The sequence below is a fragment of the Sceloporus occidentalis genome, unplaced genomic scaffold (genome assembly GCF_023333645.1).
Source record: "Sceloporus occidentalis isolate IW3139 unplaced genomic scaffold, rSceOcc1.0.p SCAF_5, whole genome shotgun sequence".
Taxonomy (NCBI): domain Eukaryota; kingdom Metazoa; phylum Chordata; class Lepidosauria; order Squamata; family Phrynosomatidae; genus Sceloporus; species Sceloporus occidentalis.
The window spans coordinates 161,373,254-161,388,092 of NW_028316985.1; the positions used below are offsets into that span (position 1 = coordinate 161,373,254).

Below are 14,839 nucleotides of genomic sequence, written 5' to 3' on the forward strand. Positions count from 1 at the left end.
ATGATGATGATGATGATGATGATGATGATGATGATGATAGGCTCATGGGAGGCAGGTTCACACAGCCCCAGCCCCAAGTCCTTGGCATGAATGGCTGTGGGAGAGGCCCAGGACTTGGAGACAGGGACACTAGGACCGCCTCGACTCCCTTCCCCGCCCAAGAGTGGATTGCAGAAGCTGAAAGAAGGAGGAGGAGAGATCTCCAGAACACGAGAGGAGGTTATAGGAACAGCAGACAGAGAGAGGAGGGGAAAAAAGGAAGGGGAAAATAGAAAAAGCAATGCTCCAACGAGGCTATAGCTGAGAGAGAGAGAGAGCTAAGCAGATCGTGGGAGGAGGAGAAGAAGAAGAGGAGGAGGAGGAGGAGGAGGCAACCTCTGGCCAAGCATCCATTCCAATATATATATATTCCATTCAAAGGAGACGATCTCCTCCCAGCTCCTCCTGCCTTTGCTGCCTCTCCCTCCCGATCGGTCCAATGAACATGTCAGTGTTGACTTTGCAAGAATACGAATTCGAGAAGCAGTTCAACGAGAATGAAGCCATCCAGTGGATGCAAGAGAACTGGTACGAGGGGATGGGGAAGGAGGGATCGGGCTGGGTGTGTGTGTCTGGGGTGTGTGTGTGTCTAGGGGATCGGGGCTGTGGGTCTGAGAGAGTGTGCCTCTGGGCCAGAGAGTGTGCCTCGATGCGCGCGCAGACGCCCTGCCCAAATCTCTCTGTGTGTGTGTGGGGGGAGGGGGGTCTGCAGATCTCCCCTAGGTAGGTGATGGATTTCGTTTGATTACAGTTATTTTATTTCCCCCTCCCCTCCTTCCTTCCTTGACCTGAATGGGTCCAGTGTTGGGAAAGCTGGCCCAAGGAGGCCGAAACAAGGGCCCCGCTGTCTGTCTCTGGAAGGAAAGGAGAGAGACCCAGAGAAAGAGAGAAAAATTATATAAGGAGAGAGCATGCCTTCTTCCTTGCAAAGCGTTTCTCTTGCTCTCCATCTTTCTGGATGAATGGGATTGCAAGGGTTTTCCGGAGAGCAGCTTCGAAGGAGCGGCTGGTTAGGATGAGGGGGATGGGGATGGATGGATGCATTATTATCATTATTCTTAATACTATTATTATTACTACTGCTACTACTACTAGTAGTACTACTTAGTAGTAGGCCCTTAGTATCCGCCGGGGTTTGGTTCTTGGATCCCCCGCGGAGATCTAAATCCTGGGATCACTGGGATCCCTGCATCAGTGGATGGGATCCCACATTCAAAAGCTAATTCATATATTATTATTATTATTGCTGCTGCTGCTGCTGCTGCTAAAGATCTAAATCCTGGGATCAGTAGGATCCCAGCATCAATGGGATCTCACAATCAATGGGATCCCACAATCAAAAGCTAATTAATTTAATAATAATAATAATAATAATAATAATAATAATAATGCTACAGTGGGCTCTTGGCATCCACTAGGGTTTGGTTCCAGGAGTGGATATTAAAATCCAGGGATCAATGGGATCCCAAAATCAAAATTTAAATTTGTTATGATGATTATTACTATTACTACTAGTACTACTATAATGGGCCCTTGGTATCCGGTGAGGTTTGGTTCCAGGATCCTTCACTGATAACCAAAGTCCTGGGATCAATGGGATCCCAAAATCAAAAACTAATCAATTATTATTATTATTATTATTATTATTATTGCTGCTGCTGCTGCTGCTGCTGCTACAGTGGGCCCTTGGTATCTGATGAGATTTGGTTCCAGAGTTCCTCGTGGATACCAAAATCCTGGGATCAATTGGATCCCAAAATCAAAAACTAATAAATATATTATTATTGCTGCTGCTGCTGCTGCTCTGCTACAGTGGGCCCTTGGTATCGAATGAGATTTGGTTCCAGAAGTGGATGCCAAAATCCTGGGATCAATGGAATACCATAAATTTAAATGTATTATTATTATTACTGCTGCTGCTGCTGCTGCTACTACTGCTACAATTACAATGGGCCCTTGGTATCTGATGAGGTTTGATTCCTGGATCCCTCATGGATACCATAATCCTGGGAACAATGGGATACCAAAATCAATGGGATAGTAAAATCAGCATCAAAAATTAATTTTATTATTATTATTATTATTATTATTATTATTGATGCTGCTGCTGCTACTACTACTACTGCAATGGGCCTTTGGTATCTGATGAGGTTTGGTTCCATGATCCTTCATGGATCCCACAATCCTGGGATCAATGAGATGCCAACATCAGACAATGACAGGTGGACTGCCAGATCAGTGGGAGTCACCATAAATCCAAATCACAGGGATGCCAGCATCACTGGATGCTCAAGTCCCATTAAATCCCATGATGTAGTGAAATGGTGTCCCTTGTATCCAATAGCAAAATCAAGGTTGGAGTAATTTTGGAATGTTCTCAAGCCGTGGATGGTGGAATCCAAGGATGGAGAATGCATGGATATAGAGGGCTGACTGTATGTGCATTTTAATTCCTGCTTTCCTCTCAAAATTGGGATTTAAAGGGGCTGATTTCAGCCCTTCTGCCCAAGCAGTTGACCTTCTCCTCCTCCTCCTGGTGGGCCTGTTTCATTCCCCTTCTTTCACTCAGGAAGGGTTAAGGACTGGGATGTTTAAGGATGAACTAGCAGGGAATAAAAAGGGAGGGATCCTTGCTTGGAGGCAAGGATGGGCCAGGAACTTGGAAGTCAGGTTAGCTGGATTCAGTCTTCTCATTCAGAGAGAGAAGCAAAAAGTACACAATTATGTGTGTATGTGTGCATTTTAGCTTGCCAACAAGGGATAACAAGGTTGTTTTACTCCGCCCAGAATAGTTAAGTGCCCTTCAGTGTGTGGTGACCTCCTCTTTCCCCATTCCCTGCCATGGGCTGCGTCCACACTGCTGAATTAATCTGGTTTGATCTCACTTTAACTGTCATGGCTCCATGCTCTGGAATACTGGGAATGGGTGTTTGTCTGGTGCCACAACAAATGCCCATTCCCAGAATTCCAGACCATGGAGCCATGGCAGTGAAAGTGGGATCAAACCGGATTACTTCTGCAGTGTGGATGCAGCCTAGTAATACATTGTGTAGTTTCTATTTCCCCCTTGAATGACAATGCAATCTTGGCCACATTTATGATAGTTCATATCTACTGGACATGCTATCCCAAGGTAGCCCTGTTAGCAAAGTACAGTCACATCCAAAATGGTGATGCCATTTATAGGGCCAACTGAAATGCACAAAGGACATGTTGCAAGCTTTCAAAGCTCCACCGGCTTCTTCATCAAAGGGGTTAGAAATCATACAGGAGGAAAAAGAGCTATGCTACTCCCACCCTTGCATTTTGTCAAGATGTACCTGTTCTCTGTTCAAGGGGTATTGGAGAGACATTCGTTCAGGCAGGCCTTTTCTTCCTTAGCAAGACCAGAAAAAAAAATCTTCCTCTTCAGATTTGAGTTGTCTCCCCCCTTTGGGAAGTTTTGTTATTGTTGCTATTGTTGTTGTGTGCCTTCAAGTTGCTTCCAACTTCTGGTGACCCTAAAGTGAAACTATCATGGGGTTTTCTTGGCAAGATTTGTTCAGAGGTTTGCTATTGAGGCTTCCCCTGAGGCTGAGAGAATGTGACTTGGATAGGGTCACCCAGTGGGTTTCATGCACCAAGCGAGGACTCAAACCCTGGTCTCCAGAGTCCAACACTCAAACCATTACACCATGCTGGCTCTTTGTGAAGCTACAAACTCCTTTGTCAGACCTGGGTTCAAGGCAGGTGAGGAGGCTTGCCACAGACTTCTGTAAGGTTGAGAATGCTGGTTTTAAATTGATCCACAGGGGAGTGTGGCAGGAAGAGAAGGGAGAAAACTGTTGTGGACCACGTTTAGCAGCAGCAATGGCTGTATTTTTCTCCCCCCCCCCCCCCCCGGATAAAACCCTAATGGGATCCAGGAAGAGCCCATCCACATTGTAGAAACAATCTGGTTTTACCACACTTTAACTGCCAGGGTTCAGTGCTATGGAATCCTGGGAATTGTAGTTTGTTGTGGCACAAGAACTCTGACAAAGAAGGCTCAATGTCTCACAAAACTACAAATCTCAGAATTCCATAGCATTGAGCTAGGCTGCTAGAGCACTTAAAATGGGGTTAAACTGGATTATTTCTGCAGTGTGGATGAAACAGGGTGCAGGGCATTTTAGGTGGCCAACTTGATTTCTCTTAGACCCTCATCTACACTGCAGAAATAAAGCAGTTTCACACTGCTTTAACTGCCATGTGCCATGCTAAGGAATCCTGAGGTTTGTAGTTTGTGTAGGATACATTTATAGCCTTTTCTGTCAGAGAGCTCTGGTGCCACAAGAAACTACAAATCCCAGCATTTCATAACATGAAGCCCTCCAGCTAAAATAGTATCAAATTAGATTATCAAAGTGTTGTCAAAGTGGATTATTTCTGCAGTTGGATGCAGCCCAGGTTGTTTAAGGTGGCTGAATTGGTTTTTCCTAGGGACTCAATCTACACTGCAGAAATAATTGCAATTTCACACCGCTTTCACTGCCAGGGCTCCATGCTAAGGAATCCTAGGGTTTGTAGTTTGTGGGAGACATTTAGCCTTGTTCTGGTGCCCCAACAAACTAGCATTCCATAGCATGGAGTCCTGGGAGTTAAAGTAGTGTCAAAGCGGATTATTTCTGCCATGTGGATGCAGCCTTTGTCTGCCTTTCCGAAGCCCTCCATTCTGGACAAGTCAGTGGCAGACTGTGAGGGAAAATGAGGTGAGGCAAGGGCAGCTGCGTGCTCCAGGACTTAATGCCCAGCTGCCGGCGGCGGAGGAGGAGGGTAGAGGAAAAGGGGGGCCTCAATCCCAGAACCTATTTTTGAACCTGTCAATGAATAGGAAGAGCAACCCTTGCCTCTGCACATGAGCAGAGTGCCTTTTCCCTGCCTCCCACCCCCTTCCAGGCCATTGTAACCACGCTGTTGGCACAGAATCTGCATTTTAAAGGGGACTGGGAGATGGTTAGGGTTTGTTTTTCCCAGAGGATTTGAGCCTTAGGGGGCAAAAAAAGGATGCACAAGATGGATGGAGTGGCTCAGTCTTGCATGGGTCTCTGTTAGTCTGTTTGGCCTCCTTTGGGTTTTAAAAGGGGATTGGGAGATGTCTTGCCTTTTTTTCCCCTGAAAGAGTTGAACCTTGGGAAGAAAACAAGGATGCTTGAGAGAGGACCCTGACCCGTGGATAGAATGGCTGAGGCCTGGATGGGTCTGCATGCTTCTGCTAGGCTTTTTGGCCTCCTTGGGTCTCCCGGAATGGTGGAATGTCACCATCCTTTGCTCCTTTTTTAAGTCCAAACCATATCCATGTCCAACCAGTTCAGGCTCCTTCGGGTTCAGGGTGACCAGATGTCCTCACCACAAAGGAGGACAAGGCACATTCCAGAAAAATGGACGACCTTCCAAAGGAAACTCTACAAACACTCATTGCAATATAAATGTGTGCTTCTTTGTCGTGCTCGAATATGGAGGGCATTTTGAAATTCCTTCCGGACAGAAGGTGGAAATGTAGGGCATTTCCTGGGAAAGGAGGACATCTGGTTACCCTGCTCAGGTTTAAGTTTTACATCTCCTCTGCTTTTCTTTCTCTTGGGCTGCATGTGCACCACATCCCTCTTGGGCCATGCCACTTTCTGGTGCAAGCTTGTGGACAAAGTTGGAGGCATGTGTGGGATTGGTCTCCCCATGGGTGCAACATGTCCCCAGGCCATGGTTTGGTTGCCCTGCTCTCTGGTGGGGCAGCTCTCCCTAGATGTGGGTACCAAACTGCTCTCAAGCAGGCCTGTTTTACTCAGCGAATGATCCCTTTTAGACCCTTGACTTCCAGGCTTGCTTGAGCTTTGTTCTTGTTGTGTCCTTTCAAGATGTTCCTGACCCTGTCATGAGGTTTTCTTAGCACTCTTCTCCAGAGGAGGTTTGCCATTGCCGTCCTCTGAGGCAGAGCATGACTTGGCCATGGTCGCCCAGTGGGTTTTATGGCTGAGTCCTGAATCCTGTTCTCCAGGAGTCATAGTCCAATGCTCAAATCACTCCACCACACTGGCTCTGACCCTACTGGAAAAGGCTGGTAGAGATCCATCCTCTCCGATTGATGGCCAACTGGGCAGGGAAGGAGGTGTGGAGAAAGGACACCTTGACTTGTTTCTCTCTCTCTCTCTCTCTTTCTGTTTGTCTCCCACAGAAGCTTCACAGGCTGGGTTAGTAGACACCATCGTTGTTGTTGTTGTGTGCCTTTCAAGTTGTTTCTGACATATGGTGACCCTAAAGCAAACCTGTGTGCATGTGTCTTGTGTGCCTTCAAGTCATTTCCAACTCAGGGCAACCCTAAGGCAAACCTATCATAAGGTTTTCCTGGCAAGATTTGTTCAGAGGAGGTTTGCCTTTGCCTTCCCCTTAGGCTGAGAGTGTGTCATTCACCCAAGGTCATCCAGTGGGTTTCATGGCTGAGGAAGAATCAAACCCTGGTCTCCAGAGTCATAGTCCAACAGTCAAAAGCTACCAAAGCACAGGGTGGGGAAAATGTAAGTTTAAAAAAAATCTGGCACTTTCAGTCTGGGAGATTAAAAATTATCTTCTGCTTGGCTTCACTTATTTCCACACAGAGACACCCTGTGTGCTTGTGTCTGGGAAGGAACTTCATCTTGTTTACTGTTGCTGCTTCTCTTTCAGGTAGAAGAAACTTCACACAAGTATACCAAGTGTAATGTTTTTATAACTGTTATTGCGTTTTAAGTTGTAATGTAACTGTAGCAGTGTGTACAGTGTTTACTGTACTGTAATTAGGGAAAAAGTCCCTGCCAACCTTACTGCTTCTAGTTCTCACACAGCCTAACCTGAAAACATAGAATAATGTTTCATGCCTCTGACGAAACACTGAGCTCTGTAAAAGCTTGTGCTGCAATTATCTGGTTAATTGTTTTTCATGCACTAAATATCATTTGCCTTTGCATATAAAGTTGTCGTGTAGCGGGACTTCACTTTCCACAAAATCCCAACTCTCAGCCCCCTTTGCTCCCATTCTTCTCCCCTGTGAAAATCTGATCACCTAGATTAGGATTGGCAATATGTAGTCTTCCAAAGGATGTTTGATTGCATCTCCCTTTGGCCTGGTTAGCAGAGTCAGTCTTGAGGAAAGTTGAGAACTGCAGTCGTCCCACACCTCATGAGCAGTATTTTCCCTTTCCTTAACCAAAATAAACTGAGACAGATGATCAAAAATCAAACAAAAAACCAATCTAAACAAATAACACCAGTTCTTTCTGGCCTTTTATAAAAATAGTGGGGGGGGGGGGGGGGTAACCCGAAAAAAATAGATATTGATTGGCCTTCAGAATGTATCTTTACCTTTGTTTCAGGCATAATAAGCAGTAAAGCATAGCCTGCAGCATATTTTACCATATACTTTTCATTCGGACATGCCAGTGCATCACCTTGCATAGAAGCTCGGTTACCTAATTGAAGGAAAGCTTTAATAGATGCAGGACTGAAATAAACAGGAAATAAAAAGGTATAGCCATGTTAGTCTGGAAAATCAGTATGCAAAAGGTATGCTACAAGATCTCTTTGCATACTGAAATCAACAGGTTATGCTCTTCTGCATCAGCCATATTTCTCCTGATTTCTTTTATTTCTTTTCTGGCTTCTATGTAGCTATTAAAGACATAAACCTCTCTTGTCCATTTTTTAAAAAGTGGCCTTTAATTTTTTTTTTCAAAAGTAAAAACTGGCCATTTTAAATAACTTCAGTTCATTCGGCCCTATTAACCTGTTTTAGATGTGTTTCACTTAATATATTAAAAAGAAAATAGAATCCATGTGACAAATAAACAGTTTAAAAAGATAAAAAGAGCCTGGACATTTAAAAATGGGTGGAGGCTAACTCTCTTGACCAAGTTCAGAGGCGCATTGGCTGTTGTCCTCTAAGCAAAGGAAGCTTGTAGCATCTTTGCAGCATACACCTGAGGATTTAGGCTCAAGTCTACAAAAGATCATGCTATCAACTTCTTTCTTTGAATTAATCTCAAAGGTGGTACAAGATCCCCTTGCATACTGCTATTCCAGGCAAATTTGGCTGTGTCTTTGAATTCTACACGTTGTGCACTAAAGAGAAAAAGATAATCATAAAGACTTGGCCACCTTGTAGATAGGAACAAAAAGCAGTTCCACAGCAAAACGATATGGTTGCCAGAGGGTTATCCTAACCCTAATCCTTACTTCTGAAACTGGGCCTGATAACAACTTTTAGCTAAACTAAAATCTGGATCTTATGTTCTAGTGTTGAACATGTCCTGGTTTCACATACCCATATGAAAATTACTATGTTGTTGTTATTTTACTGAAGTTTTCTTGTACTCAAGGCAGTGTACATAGGGCTTCATACTTTTTTGCACAACAGCTGTTTGAGATGGGTCTCATTTGAGAGACAGTGACTGTTCAAAAATCATCCACTGACTTCCATGGTTCAGTGGAGATTGGGGACCCGAACCCTCATATCTCAAGTACAGTGTTTCTCAGCTTTTGGTCCTTCAGATGTTTCAGACTTCCCAGAAGTCCCAGCCATCATTGCTAATGCTCAGATTCTGGGAGCTGAAGTCCAAAACATCTGGAGGACCAAAATCTGAGAATCACTGCTCTAAGCCCTCTACTAGCTGCCTGGATAGAGTACTATTAGTCTGTCAAACAGATACATTTTATTCATTTCATTTAAGTATCCCCATTGAAGGAGTTTCAAGAAAAGGAGACAAGAATGTACTTGCCTTTAAGCAGGAAAGACCTTTATATTTAAAAATGTCATTGATATACATCAGATCCTGCCATGCACTGTTGAAAATGTAGGTGCATTTTTGCTGAAATTAAGCTCTCAGCCCTTGCTTCACATATGTAATCCATTCCAAATGTCAAAGTATCACCTCCAGATCTTGTTACTCAATACTGTCAGTTACTCAATTGCATCATTATCTTCACTTTATTGCAGCTGTGGAAAACCCATGGCACACATGCCAGAGATGACATGTGTAGCCCTCTCTGTGGGCATGTGAGGCTCTTGCTGCCAATGAGAGCTGGGAGGGAGGGAGGAAGAGGAGGCAGGAGGAAGAGGAGGAGGAAGAGGAAGCGGTGGTGGCCCCATGCCTCCAGCGACCCATCCGCTGCCAGTGAGAGGAGGGAGGGAAGGACAGGAGGAGGAGTAAGAGACAGGAGGAAGAGGAAACACTGGCAGTGGCAGTGTGTTGTTTCATCAGAGGGGGGTTTGCTGTTGCTAGCCTAAGGCTGAGAGAGTATGCCTTGAATGTGTGTGTGTGTGTGTGTGTTTACGTGCTTCCAAGTCATCCCTGGCGACCCTACGGTGAAACTATCATGGAGTTTTCTTGGCAAGTTTTGTGGGGGAAGGGATTGGTATTGCTGGCCTGAAGCTGAGAGAGTGTGCGTTGGATGTTTGTGTGCTTTCAAACTGTTCCTGGCAACTCTAAGTTGAAACTATCATGGGGGGGCTGCTATTGCTAGCTTGAGGCTGAGAGAGTGTGCCTTAGTTTTTTTTTCCCTGGAAGCCCTGCCCCCGAAGTCCCTCCCTCCCAGAAGTCCCATGCCATGACACCCAGTGTGGGAACACCACTGAGTTTGGGCTCTCTGTCTCTAAAAGGTTCACCATCACTGCTCTATTGCATAATTTCATCCATGCTTCTAGCTAGGATGCCACCCTTCTGTCTTTCCCAGATCTTCTGTACCTCACCTATTGCCATTGTCCTTTACCATACACATCTTTGTTCATAACTTGTATCTTATTTGCTATCATTTTCACTGTTCACCACGTGTCCTTAGCTTGCACTTTCACATAATTATTTCTGTGTTTTTTGTACTTTATTTTAACATGGATTCTGTTCTATGGACTCTCCCATCTTCCTCCCTGACACCTTTTGTTAAATATCCTTCTACACCTCTTTCCATGTGACCTGTTGCCATTTTTTCTGCCTCTGCACTCTTGTTTGTTGCACCAGCAAATGCTCTATTTGTTGCATCATTTCTTTACCCATCAAGCTCTGTCCTGATCTACTTTTTTCTTATACTGACAGCGAGCAGTTTTCTTCATTTATCCCAAGTATTGGTAGAACCATGGTTTAGAGTTGGCAAACTATTCCTATCCAGTGCTCATTTCAGGTTCCCCATACTAAATAATCTGGTGACCTCCTTGAATGACTTGAGATTTTATGGAAAACAACAGAAGGAGACCACACCTGAGTGTCATCCAGTGGTCTGGATTATTGAGGAAGCTTAGCTATGTCAGGTTGCTCAGGTGTCTGGTTCTGATGCTGTTGATTTCTTTAAATTCTTGCATCATTGTAAGTCTAGGAGCAGTGCATGATGCTGTTATGTGAAGGAGACAATTCAAAAATTTTCAAGCTTGTGCATCATTTCCCCCCCTCTGATACAGTGGAAATTTCTCTTTAGGAATACACAACCTGGCATTCTCTAGATGTTTTGGACTACAACTCCCATAAGCTCCAGAAATCAAGATTAATAGGAATCATGGGATTTGAACTCTAAACATCTGCATAGTGTGACATTGCCTGCCCTTTGTTTCTAATCCATTCACATAATTTGATTGTTTATATTATAAATGGTATCCTCCCACTTCCTCCAGTAAGATTTTGCTTAGATTCCTATATGTTAGATGTACTGGTAAAACCCAGACATACGTGGTCTTAGGAAAGAAGCCTGCAGTTACATTATGTATGTGGTTCATAGCAAATGTTCCTGATTGCTATCATGTAGCAGACCTGAATAGGTAGATTCGTTTTGTTTTTTTAACTCTGATGTTAACTGCCCAATTTTTTTTAAAAAAAAACATGAAATTACTTTATTGAAAATTAAGTCATTAACTATCATGACAGGAAATGCTACATTTCAGGGAGTGAAATATATACTATAACTATAGGTACTGTGCAGTACATGTTATGCTCCATTGAACAGAATATGTCAACATGGAAATATTTTTCAGTATAATTATTGAGTAGCAACTAAACTGAGTCAATTAGGATGATAGGTTATGATTTGTCCAAGGTTATGATTTGTCCAATTTATAACCCTGTATTTTTAGTTTTTCTGCATTTTCAGTTCAAGTGCCTAAATTGTTATCTGCCTCAATCCTTTGGGGAGAGGTGGGCTATAAATATATTATTATTATTATTATTATTATTATTATATTAAATACCCTAAAGACACCAGATCCCATTTGATCTTGGAAGCTAAGCAGGGTCAGCTCTGGTTAGTACCTGGATGGGAAATCGCCAACAAACACCAGGTGCTGCAGGTTATATTTCAGAGGAAGGAACTGACTAGACTATCTCTGAGTACTCCTTGTTCTATGAAATTCATGGGATCTCCATAAATTGACAGGCGACTTGAATGTTCTCTCTCTCACACACATTTTCAATTTGACTATGCAATGCATATTTAATGAATCACCTTGCTATGGGTGCCACTGTTTCTCTAGCTGTAATATAAAATAAGACTTACTTAAAGAGGATTTTTTAAAAAAAACATTTCTCAAAACCTGTGGGAAGATGTAAGACGTAATACTGGGAATTAATAACAGGAAACCTTGATGTTCATTATAAAATCCCCTGTGTGGTTTATTTTGCAGAAGGCATTTACCTGCTGGAATCCCAGAAATGTTAAGCTGTTGCTTAACATTAAATTGATGTTTTTGCAATTGCTTGCTTCTAGCTTCAAATATTAGATTTTCCAGCTTCAGATATTAGAGCAGCCTCATCTTTTTTTAATCAATTTAGAACTGTATGTTTTGGTTAAGGGACCACCACATTTTTTGTGGAACCACCTCAGGTTTTAATGTTACATTGCTCTAGGAGAGTATAGAGAACAAAACAGAGTCAAAGCTCTGAAGATATTCACTGAATTTCTTGAAAGTACTGGAGAGATCTAGGAAAGCACCCAGGAAGCTTCAGTTTCATTTCACTTGTTCGTTATGAAGTCTGCATTAAGGGTGGAGAGCTGTTGGCTATCCGTTTGTTTTAATATAATTAATGAATAAGTTTTCTTAATTATCGAATAAGTTTTTTAATAAGGGGAGATACAGACAGGCAGAAAATGGCAGCCAGATGCTGCCCCTTCCTGCTCCGGATGGAGGCTGCAGCACACAAATGCTGAGGCCTCCGTGAGGCTCCATTCGCAGCCCACATCCGTTCCAGGGGACGCGATTTTCGAGAACGCTTTGGAACAGTTCTCTGAAATCGTGCCCCCTGGAATGGATGTGGGCCGCGATTGGAACGTCCGGTAGCAGTGGAGATAAAATGCGTTCTGGGGCCCATTCCGTCCCCAGAATGATCCCTTTTTAGTATGCAACAGGCCCATTCCAGGGCCTGTGCAATAAAGTTCATTATTTGCCATCTGACAGCCTATACACCAAATCCATCTTCTGAAATCCGTCTGGCTTTCCAGAGAGTGACAAGCCATCCTAGAAGAAAACTGTTGTAACAGTAATTGTATAACCCAATCCTCTGCCAATGTATTCACAGGAATAAATCCTGTTAATTTCAATGGACTTACTTTAAGTAGTATTGCGCACTTAGGCTTTTGTTTGCAACATTTTTTCTCCATGGGAGGTGGAGAATGATGGATAATGCAATGAAACCTCTGATAGTGTAGATAATAACTTTGTCTAATTTACAGTCCTTATAATCCAGGAATCCTCTGTTTTACAGAGGCTGAGAGAAAGGATATTTTGCATGCTATGGCTCTGAGAAGGGCTTTCTTTACTTTCCAGAAAGATTCTCAGTTTGTTAATCCCAGAGATCAACTCGGTTCATTGCCAGCTTCTAAAGAATGAGCCTGCTTGGGGAAAGAATGGCATGAACAAGATGCTACCAATGAGAAGACCTTGCGTAATATTTCCACATAGCTAGCTTCCAATTGGGAAGGTACCCAGAAAAGGCCTTCAGTGAATATGTTGGTGTGGAAGGAGTATTCCAAGCAAGCTGCAGTACTGTATGCTTTCAGACTACTGAATCGTCAGTATACGTGTCCAATTGCATTTGTGTACAGTTTTAAAGAACATGGAAGTGTAGTGAAAAAAGCTATCGGCAACCTGCCTCTTCCTTTAATCCATGTTACTGTCCTTGCAAAGGGGTCACATGGACCATTGGACATGTAGTGATGGCCATAGGCCAAAAATGAGAAATGTATGGCTCTCTAGATGCTTGACTTCCCTAACCAGCATAGGCAATGGTGAAGAATGCTGGGCATTTCATTTTAGCAATGTAGAACCACATATTCCATCTGTCTGCCTCAGTCTTGGGTGACTTGAAAAAGTACCTGCCCTGTTCCCTGCCTTTGCACCATCACCCTACCTGGATTTTGGCCAATTAACACTAAAGCAGTTAAGGTAGACAGTCGCGCTTAGATGAAAGAAGAGTAAATTCTTCCCACTCTTATACCTGCTCAAGATCAGACATTAGAGTTGTCTTTGCTGTGGCTTCAGAGGAGCAGGGATCTTATTTCCTCACACAGACTAGTCCAGCTCTCCTTGTGAGTTGAGCGAGACACAGATTTTGTCCCTATCCAAGTTTGTCTAGATCAGGCACATGACATTTAGGTGACTGGAGCTTAGGCAGAAGTTACCTTTTAGGAATACTGTTCCCCAAAGAATAACTTTGAATGCTTGAGCTTTGCACTAGGCAACCTTTTTGAGCCGGGGGCCGGGTTGCTGTCCCTCAGACAACTGGGGGGGCCGAAGCCAAAAAATAAATAATTAAATTATTTTTTAAAAAAAAATTAAATATATAAATAAACCAGGACAAATGTAGGACAAAATTTTCAAATGGAAGAAACTTTTTTTTAAAAAATGGAGGACACGCAAAAAAATTTGCTGATTTTTTTAAAAATGTTAATATAAATGCATGTTTCTGAGGCTTCTATAGGCAATTGCCCCCCAAAGGCCCCGGTGGCAATCGGTGGCAGGACCAGGCTGGGGCCAGTCCCAAGGCCTTGCCGGGCCACATCCGGCCCGCGGGCCGCAGGTTGCCTACCCCTGCACTAGAGCTTCCATGTATCCATATTACAGAAGTGGCAAACAGCTTTGGGAATATTTGCTTGTTTGCCTAATTAATATGACTTTTATTATTTATCTTTCTGTTCTACATGTGATTTTTTTTGTTTCCTTATGTGATAAATTTAGCATGATTTTTTTTCCTTTTTCCAAAAGGTGAGAAGCTTTTTCTTCTTCCCCTTTTTTTGTTGACCCTTGCCTGCAGAGCCTTCTGAACCCTTTCTTTTCTTCAGACCACAAACCATAACAGCTAGTCCTATCCCTGAGTTGTCTCTTAAAAAAAAATCTTTATTGAAATTTTACAATATATACAAATAAAAGATTTGCTTTGTCAAAAACGTCATACTATTCTTTTTCCCAACCCTCCCCCCAAGTTCTTATTGCAGTAGTTACAGTTATTACAGCTGATCTTCTTTGTAATACTTGTATTTATTTGTAGCAAAAGATTGTGCAATTACTAACCTTTTGTTTCTTAATCACTATCACTATCCCTATCCCTGAGTTGTCTCTAAACTTGTCTCCCAAACCACCTCCTAGTAGCTGACCACGATGATTTTTATATCCTTATTTTCATTTAGGAAACTCAAAATAGCATGTATGATTTTCTGTCCTCCATACATACATTATCCTCACAAGAAACCAATGGTGGAGATCAGGTACCCATTTACATTCCATGGTTATTGTCTCATGATTCCAATTTAACAGGCATGGCTCCATCATATGGAACTCTGG

General features: G+C 43.0%; 1 protein-coding gene across 1 annotated transcript in view; it reads left to right on the forward strand.

Moving 5' to 3' along the window:
• Positions 1-227: 227 nt before the first annotated feature.
• ELOVL6 (ELOVL fatty acid elongase 6) overlaps positions 228-14,839 on the forward strand; it is a 109,311-nt gene continuing 94,699 nt past the window's right edge. Inside the window, exon 1 of the mRNA XM_089527071.1 lies at positions 228-567. Coding sequence (XP_089383197.1) covers positions 479-567 — 89 coding nt within the window. The 5' untranslated portion in view covers positions 228-478. The remainder of the gene's footprint in view (positions 568-14,839) is intronic.